Genomic DNA, 25,977 nt, shown 5'->3' with positions numbered 1-25,977 from the left:
TATTTTTCATGTGAAAAACGCATTGCAAGTGGGATTGAGAATTTGGAGCATAACTTGTGTGACATTTTGACAATCCTTTGATTTCGAATTGCATTCCATTGATCATATATGATCTTCTTGGACAACTTTGACATCTTAGACTCCTTCAATACCTATACTACCAAGCCCCAATTCTTTGACTTTAATTACAATTCAAATAACCGAGATTTTGGATATGGATAAAGCCAATTACAAAGAGGAGACCTAACAAAATCCTTTAATTTATCTAACGAAATGTCCGATGTGAAAGATGTTCAGTCAAATGCAATATGAAAGTCTCCCATGCCACACATTCATTCCACATGTTTTTCTAATACGAAATATAAACACATTAGTATCGTTCAAGTATTCTCTTTTTTTCTTCCAAAAGGCAAATACAACTATCAGAGTAGAATCGGCCACCACCCTTCCCTTTGATGGCTATGGATACTAAACAGTGCTTGTTTTGAACACCTCATGGAGAAAAAGAAGAAATTGCCAAACACCAAGCCAGACCTGACCGCCCTACCCTACCTTGGCAAGAAGTCGGTTGACAATTTTCACCATTAAAAGCATATGTCAATTTATATTTGTACACATTCATGTTTGTGATATCTTGTTTGAAACTAGAGGTGCTGATTGATGAAAGCTAGATCAAAGTGGAGCCTAAGAAATAATATGTAACATATTGAAAATTAAGATTATTACTCAAAAACAAGAAGTTATACTAGAACTTACCAAACGAGATAAAAGCAGGTTACAACAAGATTTAACATAAACGAAAGTTAAATGCCATTCTAATTCTTTTTCCAAAAAATTTTTACTATGCGGGTAAAGAAAAATATGGTTTCTCTACATGGTTGTGAACTCCAAATGCAGGCTATAAATTTTACCTAGCTAAGTAATTACTCCCTGCACCAAAAATAGTATATATAGCTAACAAAATTAATCAGTTCTATGAAGATTATGTTGCTGGGTTATTTTCTTCAGCTACTGGTTGAGCTGCAGCAGTTACTTCTGTTTGTATACTATTTACTCTTGGCAGTGGACTGTACTTTTTACGCAGCCTATCTTTGTTTTCTTTCCAGCATTCTTCTGCCTGCTGCTCGGCAAACCATCGCTTGCTGTAGAAATTTGGAGATCAGTAATGGTAAGTATTAAGACAAGAAAAGCTCCATTAATGTTCATCTGCTGTTTTCATAATTAACTTTCTATTAGCAAAATGTCGTCAAGTATGTTAGAGCTTTTGGGTTAGATTTATTAGATAAAGGAAGCGAACCTCGATGCTTTGTGTAAAATAGTCGAGTGCACAAATGATGCAGTAAACTGGAATCCTAGTTTTAATTTATGTAAAGAGAGTCAGAAAACAGATGCACAAAGAAAGTACATACTGAACAACATTCAGTTTTTCCTTGGCAGCATGAGCAAGCAGAATAAATTTAGGCTAATCCACTTCTTCCTGAGGCATGCCTATAATTTTATGAATCAAGTTGTTTATGCATGCTACGATTATTCCCAAGATTTTATAGTCAGAAATGGAGTCTCTTGTAATCATATATGTGTCTATCTTTCAGAATGAACCTGTTTCTTTGTTTAAAACTTGCGAACTGGAAATAGGAAAAAAGATATCATGAAAAGTACCTGAACCTAATCCTCTTGAATAACTTGGTTCCATCTACAAGTTGAACGAGTGTAACATAAACACCTGGTTCAAATTGTTCAATAACTTCCTTTCGTCCCTCACTTCTAGCAGCTTCAGGCGTCCTAGATATATCTTCTGTATTTAATTGATTTACAACTCGTGTCAGAAACAGAAGATCCATTGCATTCCTGTGGAGTTCCATCAACACTCTGTGATGAGTTCCGAACCCGTGCAGCATCATTATGATCTTCTGATGTTGACTCTGGTTCAGATGCTTGAGTTCGGACTGTGTCCAGAAAAGAGTAAATTTGAGAACGCACTGCTTTAATTGATTCACTCTCACAAATCTCTGGAGGTATCTTCGCTGTAATTTCTTTTAACCGAAAAGGAGAAAAGGATGATGCATGTTTATTAGTGCAATGTAGGTCCATTACAAGAGTAAAAGACATGCAAACTTGAAGTCTTGCCAATTTGTTTGGTCCGAATGAATGACACGAGGTGAGAATGTTGGAAAAATTTAATACAAAAAACTGAAAGTTAAGTGAAAATCGCGAAGTTTTCCAGCTAGAACTTGTGGTATTATTCTGGTATATGAGTGATCAAAAGTTACAAGCACACATGTAAAAATCCGCAAGTTGAGAAATAAGATAAAAAAATTTATCTGGCCCTAAGATGCTGTGTCAGATAAATATAGGCATGATACTGCAAGCCATGATGTGTTTGAGATACAATCAGCTTCAAGGCTGGCTTGCATGGCAATTTTACATTTGGAAGATCCGTCAGAAGCCAATGAAGCAGCTTTAATCATCCATCACTTTTTACATTTGTCTCCAACGGTCTATGTGTCAGTAAATCACTTTTTATGGGAATTGGATACCCATTTCCATCTCTGGTTCCTCCATCAGACCAAATCTTCCCCGACATAAATATCTCCTAATGATTCTATGTCATATGGTCCAGAACCTTGACTTGAACAACTGAGAGAACTTGAGACACTAATTCCGAAGCCATCTGCACTACTCATTCTCATTTGACAGAAAATGTGGCAGAATGAACAAAGGAAACAACAATAGATTGCTCCCAAAAAAGGGCTCGAAAGAAATTTTACGTCGGAAATGTCACTTTGTGCATGTCTGCTACTAGGTTTCCCTGTAGAAACAAGCCAAGCCTCTGATTCAAATTTGTCCTTGCAGATCTATAAAGTTAGAAAGATGCAATTAGTCAGCAATAAGTTGCCATGAACAATGTCAAATCAACTTAAAATATAGTAGGTACAAAATATATTGCTTGTTTGACTGAACAAATCAAGAGATCTTTCACCGATATTATAGATAAGTGAAAATGACAAGTACTCCTTCTCTAGGCGCAAAAATCGTTTAAACACAGGCTGTACAGACATATGGAGAACAGAAAATTTATTTTCAGTTCCTCTAGTCGACAATTGAACGTAGTTGATAAGCCAAAGCAAGTAATAAGAATAATAATATAATGCACCACGAAGAGATGTGCTAACTGACAGTTCTCCATCTAGGAATAATCCTTGAAACAGAAGATAACTTCGGATTCCTTTCTGCTCCGTGGGAAGTACCAGATTAATGTTGTTTCACCCTGGAAATAGCACAAAATCTTAAGCATCCATATACTTCAGGTTATTGAATCATATATCACATTGTCATGTTGGATTTTTAAGTGACATGGATGTTATGATTTTATGAACATTCACATACATGCATATATGTGAAGTAAAAGTTTACTACTAGAATTCCAAATTTATGTAAATTATAAGAAATAGATGCTTTAAGTAATAAATGGACATCGATATGCAAATAGATAGGTTTTACCACTAGGCTGAAGAATGCAAACCGACACCTACTCATATCCTCTATGGGCACAAATAGTAATGCTGAAACTTGAAAAGGTTGAATTTTCTCAAACGTCAAAAGAACAAGGAAGAAAAATAGGTCATTTTATAAATTAGATTTTCTAGAGTCTTCCATATTTTGTACACCTTTCCAGACATCTTAGAATGAACTCACTTGCAGTAGAATATAACTGTATAACTGTCAACATGGTATCCAGATTCTCTAGACAGAAAGAAAATAATTACTGGAGAAAGTCTGAATGGGCAAAACTTAGGCTTCACCTTCCTACTATACTTGATTAATTGTGTACCTTTCTTCAAAGAAATGAGGGCCTACAAAGAACAAACAAAATGACAATGATCAGAAAAAGATACTAAGCTTCTTGATCAATTTTGAATTGTAAAATTTTCCATGAAGAATCTGTATTTTAAAGCTTGCCAATACATAGAAATTCCCTTGAAGGAAAACTTTCCAAATCATTTGCAGATAAAGAAATGACTCGATGGCACATGCACGTATCATTGTTACCTTTTCAACACAGTAATAGCAAAAGCAAACAAGTCAAATAATACATGAATATAGATGGGAAATATCAGAACATGCCTATATGTTCCCTAACTTCAGTCACGATTGTTTAGTGTTCTTAACATGGACCATATATCTTGCCTCTTACTTTTATTTCAAGGAGAAATGACTAGCTCTAATACAAGGACATGCAAAATATTCGACTACAAACAACATTTGATCATATCATTTTTTCTGTGTAAAATGTGACTAGAAAAATGTAGACAAAGCTTGAGGATGCTGCCAATTTTAAAATGCACATTGTCAACAAACACTAGTAATCAAAATTGATGGGTTTTATGGTAGAAGCAGATTGGCAAATGGAGAAATTTCAAATTGATGGGTTTGAAACTAGAAACTACTCACAGAAAGCCAGTGGATTTTTGTTGGGGCTCATTTTACGGTACATTAGCGGACAGAATTGTCACATTTTTGTCTCTTATTGACATGCACTGGGATCAGTGTGGAGTACGGCTTGAATTCAGACCAAAATATTGAAACAAGAGGCCTTTGGTTTCAGTACAATCGCTTTACAAATTTTTACGAAAATGTATTAGGATTCACAAATTAATTTCACAAGCACTGTGCATAGTTCTGGATATGGTAAATGCTACGACAATCAGCCCTTATTAGACATAGATCATTGGTGTTGCAAGAATCACAACACTGGCATTCCTGACATGGATGAGATTATACAAGCTGCAGAAGGATGGTGATGAAATAAAGCTCAAAAGGCCACAAATCTACCTCACCATAGCACATTTCACCAAATAAATGATTGACTACTGTAACTAGAAGTGTCCCAGTTCTCCAAATATGAACGCGCTTACATTTAGTTAAATGCACAGACTACCTTAAGAAGTAATTGAGAGGATCCTAAAGTCATAAAGCCCTTATTTTATAGACATTTCTTACAAACCCCAATTACCTGGTGTATAAAATCAATTCTTTCAAATGTAGTTAAAATTTTAATCAACGGCAAAGAAGATAAATTAAGAACCATACCTGGTCAATATCTTGGACAGGGGTTCTATAACTAGAAGGATCATCCAATCGCGGGTAGCCACCAGCTAAACCTACTTGTCCCAATCATCCGCATAGTCTCCATAGATGAATCCAATCCAGAATTCTTCGGCCTATCATCAACTTCGCCCCCAAGATAAAATCTTCGAATAAAAATCCAGCAAATTTTCTCTCCAGATCTTGAAAAACTCGCCCATCACTTGGATTTACAGATAAATTTTTGTGAGTAGCCGATATAATTGTTACTGATCCACCAAAGATTAACCCAAAAATACATAAAATTGGAAATGTGAACTGGGATTGTACGTAGAAAGGGAGAGGAAGAAAAGTGGGGAGAGTGATCAAATTTTAGGAACAGAAATGGGCGCGAATTTGGCGCCCTTATTTGACTTCTCCGAGGAATCTAACAACACATTGTGAGCATGTTTGGTAGGATTAAAAGTCAATTAAAATCAATTTTTTGATCGTTATTTTACTATTTCAATCGTCATTTTTTAATTCTTCTTTTAAGATAAAACTTACTTTATCTCTAACGATCAAAAAATCAATTAAAAAAATTCCTACGCAATGAGCACTCTATCATTTGGACACAAATTCTTTATATCTAATACTTAATTTTATTATTCCCAAAAAATATATTTGTTATTAGCCTCTATCTTTTATTTTAATTAGATTTTCTCAAAAATATTTTATTATTTTTCTACGTTGAAAATTGAAACACTTTGAATACATTTAATTTTGAAGAGTCAAACTCACTCTCTAAACTAACATGTTAAATTAAAGAGCCTCTTGGAGCAAGATTTTAAGAATTGGCTCTTTAAAACAAAAAGTATATTCTGTTCAAAAAGTCTTTTAGAAATACTCTAACTACTTTACATGTAAATATATTACCATTTAATTATATAATTATTCTTATCATTCCTTAAATAACATGATTTATCCTTGATGACTAATCTATTTAAATATTTCATTAAGAGGGAGTAAAAAGATTTATTTATGTCCCAATTAAGCAAAATAAATAAATAAATACATACACACAAAATTGTCAATAAATATTTGTTCCCCATTTCAAAATACGCTAATAAAACCTTTGGATAAAAAAGGTCATTAAGGACGGATTAGTAACTAATGAAATGTTAAGAAAAAAAATGTGATGTAACAAAATTTAGGGATATATATAATAATGAATAAAGGTTATGAAATTTAAAGAAATTATGGTGCCTTTATAAAAACTTTGGTGTTGTACATCCACACTTTTGAAATAAAGAAATTTTTCATTTTACCCTTTTATTTAGACGTTATGTGTATGTCGCAGAAATTTACAATCTAAACATCTCTAATTATTAACATCCTAAATTCCTAGTAGTTCATCACTTCTTACATTTAATAAGTTTTATGAAATTGAAATAGTTAAAACAAATACCACAAAAAAAAAAAGGAGGCGCGAAAGTGACATGTTACTTCCCGATTGACATGATCTCAAACTGTATACCTCAAAATACCTTATGAGCTAAAACAAGCAAGCCTAGCGTTGGATCAAAACCACAACGTAATGGCTTAGGGCTTCAAAATTCGAGACGTTCAGTGATGGCTAAAATTATTTCTTGACATAATGGCACATGATATCTTGTAATTGGATAGTTTAAGACAAAGTCAATTTTTTTTTTTCTAATCCTCTACCACCATATGCAATTATATTCAACTTTCTGTCCAATACTTTCAACAAGGTAGCTTTAAAGAAAAGCTGTCGGATCCAGAGAACAAGTAAAGGCCAATCCTTCATTATTTTGATAACGAACAATTATATATTAACAGCAGCAGCCATTCAATTTTTTTTTTATTTTTTTTTTTTTTACGTCACACTTTCAATCACATCCCAAGCATATTCCGTAGCCTTGGCTTCTTAATATTGAAATATTATTGATTAATACGTTGTTAAATTGACGAAAATAATTGATTATATTATTAATTTGTTATAAATAATTACGTTAAATTTCTGAAAATTTATTTATTTTATTCAAAAATATATATCAAAAATGATACAAATACTCCTCAATAATATATTTTAAAAATGAAAGAGAACGACAAAATGACTTTGCACCATCCAATGTACTCACCAAAATGGTGCAAACTATGGTGCAATACTGAAGTCATGGTGCAAAATGGTGTTTTGGGATCTCCATTGGAAATAACCCTTATAAATTAATTTATGTTTTTATCTTTATTCGACGTGGATTTATCCCTTTAACACTATAAATCAAAAAACGTTCAACAGTAAAACATCAACCAAAGGAATATAGAGGGAAAAAACGATCACTAATGCCCAGTGTATAGAATTTGGGTCACAGAAGTTTTACAGAGCCCCTCACTGTGCAGGGGCCCCACATGTATTTTTTTTTTAAAAAATGTGGACCTCACATATGTGTGTATTCTAGAAAAGGCCTGTGAAATTGGTCTCTGTACATGGGTAGTCTTCAGAATGGCTAGATTATTTGTTCTGTTTTCCACAATGGCCTTTACAATAGAAAATACTATTTTACCCTTACTTTTATTATTTGCAAGATGTATCCTGTATCTTTTAATATTTCTTTTAATCAGGACTTATGTTTGTATTTTTTAATTTTTTAAATATCTCTAAATATTCTCTATATCTTGATAATTTTTCAAAGATTCTAGACTGATCTTTCTTAGTTATATATCCTAAAATTATTCTTTCTGAAATTTCTTCTTCTATATCTTTATGTTTAGTTATAATATTTTCTACCTTTTTTATTTCTCTACTAATTCTTACATATTCAAATCTTATATTATGCTCACAATAATAATCTATATCTCTATATATTTCTTCAAGTTTTTCTTGGCCAACAGAAAATATATTTTCAGACTTTTCAGCTAATTTAAATAAAAACGAAATATATTTCTCATCTAAATATAATCTGGGATCATTATCACTATTAGAAATGGATGTGGATGCTTGTGAAGTGTTCATCAAAATTAATTAAAGCATAAGCATGTAAAAGCAAGTAAATAACTTACAGTAATCGAATAGAAGTAAACAGACTTTCCCTCCAGTATGCTCTTATAGATATTTTTCATGTACTTAATCAATTTTCTGAATCAAGTAGAAGTTCAAAATGTTTAAAATCATTTGGGTCCACAATTGTTTCCGCAAAAGGCTTTTCAATTAAGGTTGCATTTCTCACTCTAGAGAACTAGCCATGTTTCCACAGACGCTATCTCACAGTATTCAGAGTCTCTATTTTCACCTATATTCAGACTCTTTTCAGAATAAAGTCCTTACTTGGAACGAAGTTTTAAAAGATAACTCACATACAAGGTGCTACAATTTTGTTAGAAAACTGCTTTTTTTCCTAAACCATTCATCAAAGACGGGTACTTTGGCATGGCTAACATCCATTCAAAATCAATGTTTTGAAAATCTTTTAAAATCTCTATCTGTACTGTCGAGGAATCATGAGAAATTTAACGAAATCCTTTTATGAAAATTTTGTTAAACATAACAAACTTTATTTTAATATTTATAAACTGAAATAGTACATGATTACAATCTATATTTACATACCTTTGGTACTCACCTTATGAAATTTAGAACTCCATAAGTGATTACCTTATTACAAGCTTTTCTATCTTCTGTCTATCTAATATTTCTGAATACAAGTGGTGTATACAGATTACAAAATATTCTTCAGAGTGTTTTAGAGATAAGTTGTTTCAAGATATCTTCCTTCCTCCTCTTGCCCCCTTTTATAGAAGGTTTTGAGAATCTTATCTTGACAGCTGTATCCTCCTTTCTTTTGGTGGGTAGCTCAGTAATCTTATCTCCACCGATTTCTTCATTATCTTCTTGCTAGGTGGACCTCTCCTTTTGAAATTATTTGCCTTATCTTTGAATTTGTCTCTCACTTTTGACAACTGGTAGGTGAGTGGTCACAAATTTTCTTGCATTATCTTCTGTCTTTTAGTAGCCACAGTTTTTCTTTAATAAATCTCTGTATTAAAGTAGTGATAAAGGGTCACTTTTGTCACTATCAATTTTCCATCTTCGAATCAAAGAATTCTGCAGGGAATTTTTCACTGTTGAGAGATGTTTGACTCATATCTTCTACTACACAGTATTCACAATGGTGGTCACTGTAATTCCAGAGTAGTTTGCATAGTTCTTTTGCCATATCTTCTGACCCATGTACTTGGTTTGAGATAATTGAGGACAATAGATGGTCAAGATAACATATGTCTTCTTCCTTTGTAGCCATCTTTACATTGGAGTAGATTATATGGTCTTCAAATGGATAAATCCATATTTTTTTCTTTTTCAGTAATTATCTGGATTACGTGCTCAAATATTTCTTTGTATCCTTTTACTCTTCTGTAGGGCATCATATTTATAATAGCTTGATATCCATTTTTAACAACCTTTTGACTGGTTGGTAAAAAATGTTGGTTTGTAAGTCCCATTTTGATAACATGGAATGATGGATGCATATATTCAAGAACGGGATCCCATTCCATAGTTGCTGAATGGAATCTGATGTATATATTTATTGTCTTGACAATTTCAGTATATCTTTTAACAGCCTTTCTGACGTTGGCTGGAAGTTGGGCTATTTCTTTGAAATCTTTGCTAGGATATATACAGAGTATATTTCCTATCTCAAAATAGTTTCGTACCCAGTTGGCTGGTGCTCCTGGATAGAAGTTTATCTTGTTGTATTTTGAATAGTGGAGAGTCTTCATCCACTTTCCAATCTCCAGATACCAATATGATAGAACATTAAAAATAACAATAAAGAATATGACTTCTTAATGGTTATTTTTTCTGGGAAATTTTTCCTCATGGCATATTTTGACAATATCTTTTAGATCTATTCTTTCAATAGAAAGTTTAGATTTAGTTTGACTCTATGAAGAGCTACTTTCGCTTTTGATATTTTGAATATCTTCATTACCAGTAATAGGCTTAAGTATTTCCTGTAAAGGGGTTCCTACTACCTTCTTCTCTTTCCATTTATCCTCGGGGAGAGCGCTAGTATTAACTGGTCCCTGTGAAAGGATACTAGACTTGGTACAAGTTACTTTTGCCTCAAGGGCTATATTTTTGCTTCGAAGGCTATCTTGGATATTTTGAATTTGTGTTTCCAAATAGGAAACTTTTATCTCAAGTATTTGGACTTTTGTCCTTAGTTGCTCTAGCTCCATCCCTGCTGAGATAATTAGAAAGAAAGTTAGTTTTTCCTTTAATATATTCAATATCAAATTTGAAGTATGAAAACCAAATTTGTATCCTGATGATATATCTATTAGCAATAGATGGATCAACATTATTTTTCAAAAATGCTTTAACTTGTGTATTATCGGTTCTAATCAAGAACTTTTTTGGTAATAAATAATCTTCATATTTTTGAACTCCTCTTTTTACAGCAATAAGTTCTTTCCTGTTCGTCTCATATCTCGTTTCAACTTCTTTGAATGTTCATGATGTGTAATCTGCAAGTATCTCAGGACAAGAACAATTCTTTTCACATTTTTATTCCTTATGAATCTTTTTAATCTTTAATACTGCTCCCCAAAAATTATCTGAAGTATCAGTTTCAAGGATAAAGAAATCTTCTTCCTGTAGAATTATAAGTTTGGACAATGCCTTTAATTTTTCTTTTACATTTCTTATATTTTCACAATCTTGTTTTTCCCAAGATCATATTATTTTTTTTCTTAACTTTGGAAGAAAATAATTTTTTAGTTTGGCACAATTTTCAATGAATCCTTCAGCATAATTCAATATACCAAGGAAGCTTTGTAATTGTCTTTTATTTTTGATTTTTTCAGGAAATTCTTGAAATTTTTCTCCGATATGAGATTACAATTGCAATTTTCCTTCTTTTATAAATAATCCTAAAAATTCTATTTCTGTTTTAGCTATTTCAGCTTTCTTTTGAGAAAGTGTAATACCATATTTTTTCATAATATAACAAAATTTCTCAAGATGTTCAATATGTTCATAAACATTATTTGAATGAATAAGTAAATCATCTACATATGCAATACAAAAATGAGTAATTGGTTTAATTACCTCATCCATTCTTCTTTGAAATATCTGTGGTGCATTTTTCAATCCAAATGGCATTACATTCCATTCGTATTCTCCTAAAGGATTGGACGTACTAAATGCAATTAATGGTTTAATTTTTTCTGTAAGCATAATTTGCCAAAAACCTAACTTACAATCAAATTTTGAGAATATCTTTTTATTTTGTACTTGCTTAATAAGGATGTCCTTATTTGGCAAGTAATATCCATCAAATTTGGTAACTTCATTTAGCTTTTTATAATTTATCACCATACTAGCGTTTCCTCTTTTTATCTCGCTATGTTTTCTAACCATAAAGGTTGGGCTGCTATGTGGACTTTTACTAGGCCTAATTAATTTGGCTTCTAGCAATTCTTTTATTTGGTCATTAAATTCCTTTTGGTCATCTACACTATATTTCATGGGTTTGATTCTAACAATAGTGTCTGGATTGGTCAATTCTATTTTTGCATTTACTTTATCTGTATTCCATTTTTCTGAGAGATTTTCAGAATATGTTTCAGAATTTTTTTTTTCAATTTTTCTAGCCTATTTTTTGTTGTCATTTTTAGGACTGTAACTGATTTAAATTTTTCTATACTCCAATATCCACCATGTTGGGTTGAAGAACTTTGATGGTTTATGTCTCTATATACTATTGTAACAGCCTTATTTATTTTTGGTGTAAATATTTTGTGTGCATAGGACGTTGTGAACATATATTTATTAATATATTGTGTAAATGGTGTATATTTTAATAGGAAATTTTATCCTAATAAAATATCACATCCAATTGTGGTTGACATATATATTGTATCAACAAATACTTCTCTAAAAGAAATTAGAAAAGGTACTTGCGTAGTATATTTGCTGTATACATCCTTATTTCCACTTGCTGTTGTAGCGGTGACTATTTTCTTTGAATTATATTTTCAGTATTCAGATGGTAGTACATTTGGTAAGCATAAGCTTATTGTACTTCCTGTATCTAGGTAAGTATGAAACTTAATTCCACAATAACTTTTTATATTGAGTGTAATTTCAATATATGGACTCATGGGATTAGCACTTATTACTGTTTCCATGATAACAATGATTTCATATTTTCATCTATTCTTGATATGATGATTGGGTTATCATTAACTGTTATTTTTAAATATCCTTGGCAAATTTTATAAGGGCTATATTTCTCTAGAAAGTTCATTCCTAGTAATATAGGTGAACGATCAATTCCATATAATTCATCTTTATATAGAATTATTTCTTTAGTATATTCTTTCTGATCCTCTCCCATAAGTATAAGAGGGAACTTTACATATTTTCTTATTTCAAGATTATTTCCTAAATAATCCTTGAATATATAAGGTTCTAGCATTTCAAATTCTATTAAATGACTAACAAATTTAGCATTTACATGACTTTTATCTGCTCCAGTGTCAATGAGGACAAGAAGATCCTTCTTGATTTACATATCTTCTTTTGATATAATATTGTGAATTTAATGGTTCAGCAATACTTAATTTCTTGAGTTTGCTTATCTTAGAGTCTTGTCTAGAGGAGAATCTTGCAATAAGATTATCTCCTTCTAAACTGACACTATTTCTTCTTATCAGTTTTCCTTTAGAATTAATTGTTCTGGATTGTTAGTGGAAATCAAGCATTATTTGTTCCGGTATAGTGACTTCATGCTCTTGGTATTTCTTAGGAGGTATATATTGTGCTAATTCTTCAAAATCTTATGTATGATAATATTATCAGTTATTTTTTTTATATTGTTATGATGACTAGTACTAAAAGCAAAAAATTGATTTTATGCTTATACTAATAGCCTTACTTTTTCGTAACATTTTTAAATTTCCAATTCTATAATATAGATTGAAACTTTGGTCAATATTTTCATCAATTAGGGATATTGCATAATTTGGTTTTACTGTAAATATTATCTTTTGATAGATTAAGTTTCCTACAACTATTTATAATAAAGCATCTATAGGGTCTTGTAAGATTCTATTGTCCATACAGTATATTTCTATTGGTATGTTCATACTTTATCTAAAGAATCCTTTTACCATTATCTGAACTCCTCCTATTTCAACACATTTCAATTTGTTTCTTATATTTTCCGAAATTTTGGATAACTTTTGTTTTACCCATTCTTTTGTAATTATAGGAATTCTTGCTTTTCCTATAATATCTTCTATATTAATAGACATTTCTTTATAATTCATATTTACAATTGTTTTATTTACTCTTGATAGTATTCCTAAGAATCCTTGTTGGAATACATCTTTTTCTTGTAGGTCTAATATTTTCTTGGTTATTCCTTTGTATTTTTTAATATCAAAGGTAATTTCTTGATTTATATCTTTTATCGAGTCTTCAACTTCTTCAGTTGTTTCTACTTCTGTTTCTAGATCTACTTGTTGTATCTCTTGATTCATATATACTATCTCCTCAGAATCTTCCTTTGATGAGGATGTATCTAATTCATAAATGCTACTGCATTCACTACTTAAATCTCCAAAATATTCAATTGGTTTTATATCACTATCATTTTGAAACTTTTCATAAATTCTAAGGGTTTTTATATTTTGTCTATCCTTTATTTTAGGACATTGAGGGGCAATGTGCCCTTCTTCATTACAGATGAAACATTTACATTTTTTAATATTTTTTGGTTTGGATTTTTTATTCCAATTTCTTTTCTAGAAATATTTCTTGTGCCGTTTAAAATTTCTTTTCCTGAATTTTTTGTAGTTTTTGAATTTTCTTTTATATTTCTTATATGGTTTATATTTCTTTTTATGGCATCCAAATTGTTCAATTTGACCTATATCTTTGTAACAACATAAGGAATTCTTTCTTATTTTTCTAATTCACACATATCACATATCTTTAAATTTTTCATTGTTATCATTCCTTTATTATATTCATCTTGTTTTCTTTCTTCTTCATTAGAAGCATATATATCTCCTAAGAACTTTGTTCTTAAGGCTTTTTCAAACCTTTTTAATATTTCTTGTATATTTTGATCATTTAAACTATTTCTATTATCTAATCTTTCAGTTCTACCTTCTCCATACTTTATTCTTCCTTTAATAATTTCTGGTAACTTTTTCCACTATTCAGAAACAATTCCTCTGAATGTATGTTCTATAAATCTAAAAGTTGTATATTTTTCCCATTTATTAAGTTGTATAGCTAAGTCTGTACTTTTTATCCATGTTTCAATAGCTTTATTTTTATCTACACAGTCTAAATCTAACCACATTCCTGTTGCGTGGATTAGTTCATTATAAGATTTCATTGGATTTGTTTGTTTTATGGATTGTTTTATTATGTTTCTAGTATATCTTTTCTGTGTTTTTTTATATTGATTAATACCGCTCTTAAGAGGTATTGTAGTATAATAAGGATAATCATATTTTTCATCACTACTGAATTCTATTTTTATATCTCGACTTGTTGATGGATTAGTATTCATCTTTGTATTTTCCATTTTTCCAGTTAATTCTTCTAACTGTTTTTCATATTCATCATACTCTTCACCAATAGATTCTAAGAATTTTTGTTCTAGTTCTTCTACATCTGTAATCATATATTGACTTTTTTCATGTTTTTTCCCTTTATTATTTTCTTTTTGTGTTATCCTAAAATCTTGAGATGGATTAATTATAATCCTATCTTTTCCTTTAAGGTTTTTTTTTTTTTTTAATCTAAAAGAGCATTTTCTACTTGTAGATTATGTTCTAAATTTTCTAGTCTTTTGTGTATATCCTCGAAACTTTCATTCGTGGTGTTTTTAGGTAAATAGGGATAAATAGATTTTTTTATATTTTTCAACTTTTTTCAAAAATTCTTCAATTATATTTTCTTCATCTACTATATTCATCATAATTTTAGGTTCGTAATATGTCTCTGATACCATTTGGTCGGAGCGTGCAACGGAGGGATTAAGATTTTGAATCCAATTAAAATTTTCATAAGTATTTATAAGATCACAATAGAATTTATAAAATTCACTATCTTTTGTTAAAACTTTTTCTTTAATAATTATATTTAATTTGTTAATTCTTCTTTCCAGTTTAAGAATTTGTTTATGTATATTATTTTCTATTTTGATTGCTCTATTATCTATATAAACATTTTTATATTTTAATTTTGAATCTAAATATTCTTTAAAGAAACTTTTCAGATCTTCTGTTAAATAATTTAATTCATCATTTGTTGCATTTCTTAGATCAATAAAATTATGTATAATTTTCGGGTTTAAATTTATTAAAGATTCATGATCTATATTTCTTTGGGGACCTAATTGAAGGTTTTTATACATTGTAATGGCTTTGGTTTCAAATTTTCTATGAGGGGTATTTTTGGAAAGATGATTTTTCAAAAGCTATTTTGCAAATGATTATATTTTCAGGTCTAATTTCACAATTTGCTATTCTATTTAGACTATTAGCAGGTATTTCCTCCCTTGTACGTGAATCACAGCTCGTTTTGCCTTGTACTCTGTAGATGAGTTGAGGAACACTACTGTAGTTAGGCAAGAATAGGCCTTGTCGCTGAATAAAATTCTTACAGCCGCACTCCAACTCCTTGTTGTTCGAGTCCCAGTAGTACTAACTGTATCCGGCCTCAGAATCAATCTTCTGACTGGGTTCTTGAGCTGTGAGTCTCTCAATTCTGCAATCTGTTTTAGCCCACACTGCTGCAAGTCCTGCCATACGAATTGTTGCGGGCTTCCTAACTGGGCAAGGCAGCCACCAAAGAGGAAAAGCAAGGAAAAATGAGAGAAATCGAAGAAAGTTTAGCCATGGCGATTTTTGAGTAGCATTACTGCGTATATACTGTATAATGATGTAAATGATCAGTGAATGAGTATGGTTAGAATTTATGGCAGAGAGTTTGAGGTTTGGGGTAGAAACGCATAAATTAGTGTACAGAGTAGTGAGATGATTGGCTTCTCTTGTGCATGAATTTCCCATTTTGCTCACGCCTATTATTATTATTATTATTATTATTATTATTATTATTGACTAGTTCTATAATTTGTTTGGTACAGCTTAGGAAATTTTTTAAAACAATTATGTTATATGTACATCATTCTTTACATTCTTATACATGACAGAATTATATCTTTTGATTTTTTCAACACCTTTTCAAATCATTGCTCGGATTGTGTCATGCAATGGAAAATGTCATCGTGAATCAAGATGTACATATAACTTAATTCTTTTTTCAAATTATATTTTATATATGAATAGTTTAATTTAATTTTAATTTGGAAAGTTAGCCTCTGTTTGGTACGGAGTAAAATTCAAATTTTAATGTTAAGTCAAAGTCAATAATTAATTTCAATAATATATTTTATAAGTTTTACAACTTTTCAATTATATATTTTTTTTCTCTGCATACATTTGCAGTTATGACTCATGAAATAAGGTTTTTACTCTCTCCCAGGAATTTTTTTAATGGGACTTTAAATAGATTGGTGTCTTTGCAACGCATTTTTCGTATTGAAAAACCATTAAACGATGAGTTCAATAACTAGCCAAATATGATTAGTAGACATGGGTTTGATAGTATTTTTTATCTTTTAATTGTCATTTTGAGATCATATTTTTGGGCTTACTTTAGGGTTATGTTCTTTACTTGACAAGATGGGTTCTTGGTACCATATAATAATCAATGACTTATCCCAACCAATCTGGGAAATACATGAGAAATCCAAAACTAGAGCCTTATTAGTTCAATAAATAAAGGTTGCTGAAGGTGCTAAAATGAAACCTGAAAATTACAATTACCGACATTTAAAATTACAAATCTTATTTGGAAAACAAAACACTAGAGGTACCTTCTCAACAGATGTGCTGAAAACACTGCAAAAGCAATTAAATTAAGAGTAGAAATTTATGAGCAATTAAATTATTGAAGCTGATTTCTATCACTCAGTGGCACTTGCATTCATCTTAAAGTGTGATAGTAATACCCCATCTGTGCCTCTGGTGTTTCGAGTCACAAGAATCTCTTCACTGGTGATTTCTCTGTAGATTGGTGGATTTTCTTCAGACAATAACTCCTTGATTGGTCCATGAACTTTAGTTTTACTTTTTTCGTGATAATGCATTCTGAAAAAACTTGCCACTGAGATTCTTGGCCCTACAGTCTTTGCCAATACTCTGTGGTAAATACTTTTGAACTTGGCATTGGTGACGAGCTGCAAAAACAAAACATGATAAGTTCGTCTTGTGGACATTTTATCCTTTAACAGACTAAAAAATATCAGTGTTCTAGAAAACGTAAAGCGTGATGAAGCGTAAATGCCATGTTTCGGCCTGGGTGCTAAAAAGCATAAAATATCGTTTTTCCCATTTTAAATTTTTAAATCAATTAATAATTATATTTTTTCCTATTACTTTTTATCTTCCTTTTTTTTCCCTCGTCGTTTCATCACAAGAGATAGAGCACTATTATATCATCAAGGTAATGATCCATCTTTCTGTCAGATCACTAAGGACAACTTTTGTCCTTGCTCGATGGCCTTTGCACTCGAGGGTCAATCTCCGTCCGTTCCAAGGAAACTTTTGCACGAGCAGTGTAAAAAATTGTTCCTAGGTGCTGAAAAGGCGTATTGCTCTTGCTTCATGCCTAGACGCTGCTTTTTAGAATACTGTAAAAAAAATATATTGTAAGGGAGAGAGACTTGCCTCCATAAGGTCTCCAACATTTACAACTAGAGCTCCAGGCAAGTAAGGCACATCTACCCAGTGATTCTTGTGGAGAACTTGGAGACCACCGATTTGGTCTTGTAGAAGCACAGTCAAGAAACCGCTATCAGTATGTTTACTGAGGCCTAATGTCAAATCTGGTTCGGGGCATGCCGGATAATAGTGGCCAATTATGTAAAGCCCCTCAGCACAGTCCATGTTTCTCAAGTGATTAGGGTCTAATCCCAATGCTTCTGAGATCAGTTCAAACAGAGTGAACCCCAAATTCATTACGTCATCTGAGTATTTCATCATTATATCTCTGCAGGATATATAAAATTGTGTAAGCCAACTGAAATTAATAATTATCAAGATCAAATTTTACAGACATATATACCTGCATACTTCTGGAAGTTCTTCAGGCTGAGGAGGATCAGGAGACATGACAAAGAAAATGGTGTCCCTCCAGTTAGCAGAACGTGCTTGGTATAAATCAAAGTTGCTATTAAAACCGACCTTCTTCTTATTATCCCTCGAATAATACGGCATTTTCAACTCAGTTTCTAGCTCATGAAATCCTTTTATACCTTCAATTACTTTCTCCATGGTGCTCACTGGAATTTCATGGTTGACAATCTGGAAAAAGCCCCAATTATCGCAAGCATCTCTAACTTTATCAACGATTTCTTTACGCTTTGCGGCGTCATTCTTTAAGCCTTCAAAATCAATGACTGGAAGATTGTACTGAGGAATATTTCCGGAGACTGGTTTCTCTTCAACTATAGGTTGATCCAGCACAAACATACGTGGAATTTTCGACACTCCTTTTTCGAGGAGCCCCTTTACACCAGCTTTTGATTCTTCAAATGCTTGGATTTCACTTCTTCTATCAAGTTCAGCCATGTTCTCTGCTTGAACTTAGATGATATCCTTTACTTACATTATGATCACTATATAGAAGATGAGAGTTTTGTAAGCAAGCAAAACTTGACCGCACACGTGGAAGGATTATATAAAACCAACGTTGCTATTTCAAATAGAATCTTTAACTTTAAAACGCGCTACGCGGGGTTCTATTTTATAATAATATTGTATGGCAAATTATAGAGAATTTTTTTTTTTTTAAATTTCACAAACCTTTTTATTTTAACTTTTGAATAATGTTTACTTCTCATGATGTTTATGATAACTTTAGAGATATTTCTTTCTTTAAAAAAAATAATAATTACACTAACCTTCTTTATTACAAGATTTAAAAAATGCATACCATAATTTAAATTTACGTGTAAAATTATTCTATAAAAGAATGTGTAATTGAAAATGAATTTTAAAAAATGAGTTTTTGAAAAAATAGAGGCCAAATATGGGCGTTTGTTTTGGATTAAAATCCAATTAAAACCTCAATTCAAAGTCTATATTAAATTTTAATCACATATTTTATGGGGTTCACAATTTTTAATCACATATTTCAAATTTTTTTATTAAAAATCTAATTTTAATCTCCACAAAATGCCCTCATAAGGAAGAATGTAGCAAGGTTAAAGCTTGAAATAGTTTCAGCCTCATTTTAACAAATAAATAAATTATAAATATCCATATATTTTAAAATCAGGTTATTAAATTTTAATCACATATTTTATGGGGTTCACAATTTTTAATCACATATTTCAAATTTTTTTTATTAAAAATCTAATTTTAATCTCCACAAAATGCCCTCATAAGGAAGAATGTAGCAAGGTTAAAGCTTGAAATAGTTTCAGCCTCATTTTAACAAATAAATAAATTATAAATATCCATATATTTTAAAATCAGGTGGTTAAGGGTTTGGTTGAAGATGATAGTGATTTTTTGTTTATTTATTTATTTTGAATTCCTCTCTTTTGTTTATTTTAAACGTAAAAATTGCAGTGAAAGTCAAACATTTGTAAAAAAGTGCAAATTTACATTTTCTAAATATATTTGGTACTCCACTGTAATTTTCTTTTTACTATTTTTTTTTTGGTTGCTTTCTTTTATTTAGGTATAATGATGATGCAACTTAAGAAGGAAATAACGAGCTTTGTTAATAAGAAAGGTTGGGAATGAAATATGCAAAAACATGAAAGAACACCTAATCTTTGTACACATATTGAAACATTACATGTTTACACCACAAAAAGATTTCAAAGTAAAATGTACTTCAGTGTCTTAATATCTTAATTTTTCAGTTTTAAATTTTTGGGTTTATATTTCTCGATACATATTAGGAAGGCTGATCATTTTGAGTCCAAAAGCGATGCAAGATTGAAATTTAATGACAATAATGAAATATTCAAGATCGCACTACGAAAATAAGATTAAAATAAAGTAAAAAAAGAGAAACTAAATAGAGGAAAGATGAATTTTATTAAACTCGACAATATGAAGAGATTACAACTGAACAGCAAAAAAGTTTCAACTAAACTGAAAGAGGAGACATATATTTATACTACACGAGTCAAGTCCTGAAAGGGTCCAAGAAAAGTAAGAAAATTAGGTTAAATATGCAAACAAGAAAAATACGCCCACACACGTGAAGACAATCACGTCACTTTCCTTTTTATTTTCTTGTTTCCTTATCTTGGATACTCCTTGATTTCTTTTCAAGATCAAGTCAATCACGCTATCTCGAAGATTCTCTCCTCTAATTTGGGGCATCCAACCTGACAATTTCCACCTTGACCCGAATTCCAGCACACTAAAATAATTTGATTGACATTTTTTTCCTTTGTAGAGAAAATCTATGCATGGATTTGATGGATAAGTTCACAATCAAGAGTATAGATGCTGCAATGTAGAAGCGTGTTAAAAAAAAAAAGGTATATAGCCCCTATTTGTTTTGGATTAAAATCCAATTAAAAACTCAATTCAAAGTCAATATTAAATTTTAATCACATATTTTACGGGGTCAACAATTTTTAACCACATATTTCAAAAACTTCTATTAAAAATTTAATTTCAATCCCCATAAAATGCCCTCATAAAGAAGAATGTAGCAAGGTTAAAGTTTGAAATAGTTTTAGCCTCATTTTAACAAATAAATAAATTATAAATATCTATATATTTTAAAATCAGGTGGTGGGGAATGAGATGGGTTAGGTAAAGGTTTGGTAGAATATGATAGTGATTTTTTGTTTATTTATTTATTTTGAATTCCTTTCTTTTGTTTATTTCAAACGGAAAAATTGCAGTGAAAGTTTCAAACATTTGCAAAAAAGTGCAAATTTACACTTTCTAAAAATATTTGGTAATCCACTGTAATTTTCTTTTTACTTTTTTTTGGTTGCTTTCTTTTATTTAGGTATAATGATGATGCAACTTAAGAAGGAAATAACGAGCTTTGCTAATAAGAAAGGTTGGGAATGAAATATGCAAAAACATGAAAGAACACCTAATCTTTGTACACATATTGAAACATTACATGTTTACACCGCAAAAAGATTTCAAAGTAAAATGTACTTCAGTGTCCTAATATCTTAATTTTTCAGTTTTAAATTTTTGGGTTTATATTTCTCGATACATATTAGGAAGGCTGATCATTTTGAGTCCAAAAGCGATGCAAGATTGAAATTTAATGACAATAATGAAATATTCAAGATCGCACTACGAAAATAAGATTAAAATAAAGTAAAAAAAGAGAAACTAAATAGAGGAAAGATGAATTTTATTAAACTCGACAATATGAAGAGATTACAACTGAACAGCAAAAAAGCTTCAACTAAACTGAAAGAGTAGACATATATTTATACTACACGAGTCAAGTCCTGAAAGGGTCCAAGAAAAGTAAGAAAATTAGGTTAAATATGCAAACAAGAAAAATTCGCCCACACACGTGAAGACAATCACGTCACTTTCCTTTTTATTTTCTTGTTTCCTTATCTTGGATACTCCTTGATTTCTTTTCAAGATCAAGTCAATCACGCTATCTCGAAGATTCTCTCCTCTAATTTGGGGCATCCAACCTGACAATTTCCACCTTGACCCGAATTCCAGCACACTAAAATAATTTGATTGACATTTTTTTCCTTTGTAGAGAAAATCTATGCATGGATTTGTACCAAACTGAATATCCACCACGGTATTGAACTTGTCCAGATGTTTCTTAACTGGTTTTGCGTTCCCCTGCAAGATGTACAACTGCGACTTCTTCCGTCCCTCCAGTAGAATCTGGACACCCCTCCGGACCTACAAGACTCTACTTCCATCAGAGAATTTATACTATTTTGCATCCAGGGTACTCAGCGATATGAGATTCTTTGTCAAGTCTGGAACATGGCGAACATAATCAAGTATCCTCACTGTCTCATCTTGTAGCCTCAATTTGATTCGACCAATTCCTACAACCCGACAAGATTGGTTGTTTTCCATGACAACCCCATTTTACTTCACCGTCTCATATGTCAAAACAAAGTCCTATTGGGACACATATGATACGAACATACAGAATTCAGAATCCACTCCCCAGGTTTGGATTTCCTATCAGATACAGCGAACATTACATCTCCATCATCCAAAAAATTCTCAATAATGTTAATCTCGTTACCTGATTGCCCCGCATGATTTGCAAGTAAATCAACTTTACCCTGCAACTTGTCACAATCTTTCTTAATATGTCCTTTCCTCTTGCAGTAATAACAATACATATTGTTGTATCTCACCTTCGATCTTCCCCTCTGTTGATCACCATGAGTAATCAGAGCACCCCTATCCCTAGATGTAGGATCTCCAACCAATAGCTCCATCTTCTCCTCTGAGAACAGGGCGTCATATACCTCCTCAATGGTCAGCGTGTCATGACAATACAATATAGTATCATGAAATGACGAAAAAGAACTGGGTAGCGAACATAAGTGGATTAAGGCCAAATTCTCTTCATCATATTTTACCTCCAACGTTTCCAAATCTGCAACAATCTCCTTGAACACAGCAAGATGAACCTGTAGTGACCCTCCTTCCACCATGTGATGGGAATACAGTTTCTGCTTTAGAGTCAGTTTGCTTGTTAGACTCTTTGTCATGCACAACTAAGCCACAAAGCAGTAGCTGCCTTCTCCTTCAAGACATCCTGCAGAATATTGTTGGATAAGTGAAGATGAACCTGTGTTAGAGCCTTTCAATCCCTCCGTTGTTTCTTCTCCATAGACAAATTTGCTAGCATCCTCTTAAAACTCAGCAAAGCATCGTCAAAACCCATCTGCGTCAACACAATCTTCACCTTTACTTATCATAGCGAAAATCTTGTATTGCAATCCAACATCGAAATTTCATACTTCAACAAATTTACCCTTGAAAAATCTCAGCCAAATCACGAAGAACCTGCAACCCGTGCTCTGATACCACTTGTTGAGTCCAAAGGAGATGCAAGATTGAGATTTAATGACAATAATGAAATATTCAAGATCGCACCACGAAAACAAGATTAAAGTAAAGTAGAGCAAGAGAAACTAAGCAAAAAAATAATAAGTTTTATTAAACCCGACAATATGGAGAGATTACAATTGAACAACAAAAAAACTTCAATTAAACTGAAAGAGGAGACATATATTTATACTACACAAGTCAAGCCCCAAAAGAGTCCAAGAAAAGCAAGAAAAATAGGTTAAATACGTAAACAAGAAAAATCAGCCCACACACGTGATGAAAATCACGCCACTTTCCTTTTTCTTTTTCTTGTTCCTTGTCTTGGATACTCCTTGATTTCTTTCCAAGATCAAGTCAATCACACAATCTCCAAGATTCGCATCCCTAATTTGGGGCATCCAACCTGACAGATCGGCGGTATATCCTTATCCGAACAATTTTAAAGAACGTGAGTTATGTGCACATTTTTGCAAGTTGAGAGAATGGAGGCTAACGCTGTCATTTTATTAATTGTGTGAGGGAGAAAGAGAATCCCATCACATTATAGAACAGGGCATGCATGTTTATTTTTCCTTCAAACATCGACTACTCATATTTCCTTAAATTTTTGTTTCTTTTTCTCAAACTGATGGGTGATATATATATTTCTTCGACAAAAAAGAGAAAGATAAAAAGTGTCGATATATTTTATGTGCCCGTCTGAAGTAAAAGTGTTTTTTTCAATGATTTTGTTCGAGATTTTGGAGAACATACCTAACACGACAAATAGTTCTCTCTACATTTTCTTGTATTAATGCGATGTTGATTTGCAACAACTCCAGCAAAGACTTTACTATTCATTTGCACCAAATTTTTAAGATATTAAATGTCTGCCTACTTCTATGTCGTAAGGATAGCTTTGATTAATAACCAAAACAAACTTCTTGTTTAATAAATCTTGTACAAAAGGAGATAGTCTTCAAAACATTTAATAAAAATGACTTTTAGTGATTAAACATTTGAATAAAACTTAAATAGTTAACCAATCACTATATAAAAAATTACAAAACGTAATATTAAGAGATAAGTATTGGAAACCTAGAAAAGTTTCAGATACGGGGGAAAATTTAAAAAAAAAAAAAAAATTGTCAATGATGCTTGACCTGTTGCATTTTATGTTTATTCAAACAGAGATAATGATTATTATACTTTATGTTTTTTCAATCAGAAATAATAATTTGTAAAATGAAAAGATTCCACCTGAAATTTGAATGGATTCATAGAGCAACTCTAACGATGCTTTGTTTTAAAAAAAATAAAGAACAATATTTTTTAGATATATCATGTGAAAGCATGTAGGTATAATATCGCAAGTGAGTTTGACTCTATATTTGAAGAAACAAATTCATATCTACTTTAATTTTCGAGTAAGAGAGCCTCTTGACTAATTAAAATGAACATTGATTATTTAAAATAAAGAGCCTCGCGAAAATACTCTTATATGGATTATTATTTAGGTGAGATGTATGTTGAAAGACTATCGGTTTATATGATATTGATATCTATTGAATTAGCACGAAATCCAAAATTGCTATCCAATCTACCATACACTCAAGGTCGAAAGAAATGGATAAAAAACATGCAAGAGAGTTGAAATTGCCAATGAACACTTCGAAGGCAGCAGATCTTGGTGGTGATGACAGGGAATATAAATAGAGGTCTAGTTATGAATTAAATAAGTCAAGCTTCTGTTATTTTACTTTCAATTATAATGCAAAGAAACAGAACAAATATAACAGGTATCTTCATTTTTCAATTTTCTTCTTTGCTGGGGCATTCATGATGTACTACATCGTGAAAAATATCGTTTCGGAGGTTATTTATTGTTGGTAAAAAAGTTCAGCGTTTCTCGAATATCATCTTTTTTTCCCCTTTCCTGTAACTATTATACGCAGCAATAAGTGCTTATTACCAAAATTTCAAGCTCCAACTAATGTTGTATACATGATCTATTTTGTGATTATAGCTGCTTTTAGTTGCAATATACAAAGATTCCGGATTAGCTCAACTAGTCAATAGTTTGGATATCTTGGTGCGACGAACTTTATCATCAAATTAATTGAGTCAAAAGAACTTGTACATGATTCACGGTTAGAAATTTTGGCAAAAATAAATCGATTGCTTAAGATCTGAAAGCAATACTTTTTTTTTCTATAGTATAAATATATTTTCGCGCTGTATTGGATGCAAATTGCTAAACAACTGTATTGAATTCACGTACAACAATTGTTTTTGTAGGGCTTAGTCACTTTCTTGCTAATGTTTATATTCATAGTTGTTCTTTTTATTATATATCATTACTGAATGCATCTCCAAATAATCCCGTCCATCAATCATATTAACATAGGATCAAAGCGGCTTTCGCTACTTTCATGTAGCTAAACCCATCAATGGACATGTATATCGATATAATCGAATAACATGGATCAAGCATGGATGTGTAGCATGGAAATTACATGTGATATGATCTGTAACATGCCTATTTCCAACTAGTCCACCTTAATGCCGTAGTGAGATCATTTTAAACAAGTTCAGAGATAATAAACCAAATAACTTTATAACCGAAAATAATTTTAATCTTAAATCGTATCCAAAATGACAGTATATGTGTCTAGCACAAAAATGCAAACTCCTACTGAAACTAAATATCTTCAA

General features: G+C 31.4%; 2 protein-coding genes across 2 annotated transcripts; both read right to left on the bottom strand.

The window, feature by feature from the left end:
- Positions 1-852: 852 nt before the first annotated feature.
- Positions 853-3,344, bottom strand: LOC111390576 (protein BREVIS RADIX-like). The gene is made up of 3 exons (XM_023015637.1): positions 3,178-3,344; positions 1,660-2,855; positions 853-1,142 (listed from the first exon to the last, which is right to left on the bottom strand). Exons 2-3 carry the CDS (start codon positions 1,899-1,901, stop codon positions 983-985), a joined length of 402 nt encoding a protein of 133 aa, XP_022871405.1. The 5' UTR covers positions 1,902-2,855; positions 3,178-3,344; the 3' UTR covers positions 853-982.
- A 13,577-nt stretch (positions 3,345-16,921) lies between these two features.
- Positions 16,922-18,846, bottom strand: LOC111390562 (1-aminocyclopropane-1-carboxylate oxidase homolog 1-like). Its single transcript, XM_023015621.1, has 3 exons — positions 18,302-18,846; positions 17,905-18,226; positions 16,922-17,414 (listed from the first exon to the last, which is right to left on the bottom strand). Exons 1-3 carry the CDS (start codon positions 18,805-18,807, stop codon positions 17,142-17,144), a joined length of 1,101 nt encoding a protein of 366 aa, XP_022871389.1. The 5' UTR covers positions 18,808-18,846; the 3' UTR covers positions 16,922-17,141.
- Positions 18,847-25,977: the final 7,131 nt, after the last annotated feature.

The sequence above is a fragment of the Olea europaea genome, unplaced genomic scaffold, assembly GCF_002742605.1.
Source record: "Olea europaea var. sylvestris unplaced genomic scaffold, O_europaea_v1 scaffold69, whole genome shotgun sequence".
In the NCBI taxonomy this organism is placed as follows: Eukaryota; Viridiplantae; Streptophyta; class Magnoliopsida; order Lamiales; family Oleaceae; genus Olea; species Olea europaea.
Note: the sequence above shows the minus strand (reverse complement) of the source record. Positions and strands in the feature narration are given on the sequence as shown.

Excerpts from the sequence above, each read along its gene's own strand:
- LOC111390562 (XM_023015621.1), bottom strand. The coding sequence starts at position 18,807 with ATGGCTGAACTTGATAGAAGAAGTGAAATCCAAGCATTTGAAGAATCA. Across the intron at positions 18,227-18,301 it reads GAACTTCCAGAAGTATGCAG|AGATATAATGATGAAATACT; the intron begins GTATATATGTCT and ends TATATCCTGCAG. Across the intron at positions 17,415-17,904 it reads ATGTTGGAGACCTTATGGAG|CTCGTCACCAATGCCAAGTT; the intron begins GCAAGTCTCTCT and ends TTGTTTTTGCAG.
- LOC111390576 (XM_023015637.1), bottom strand. The coding sequence starts at position 1,901 with ATGATGCTGCACGGGTTCGGAACTCATCACAGAGTGTTGATGGAACTC. Across the intron at positions 1,143-1,659 it reads TTCAAGAGGATTAGGTTCAG|CAAGCGATGGTTTGCCGAGC; the intron begins GTACTTTTCATG and ends AAATTTCTACAG.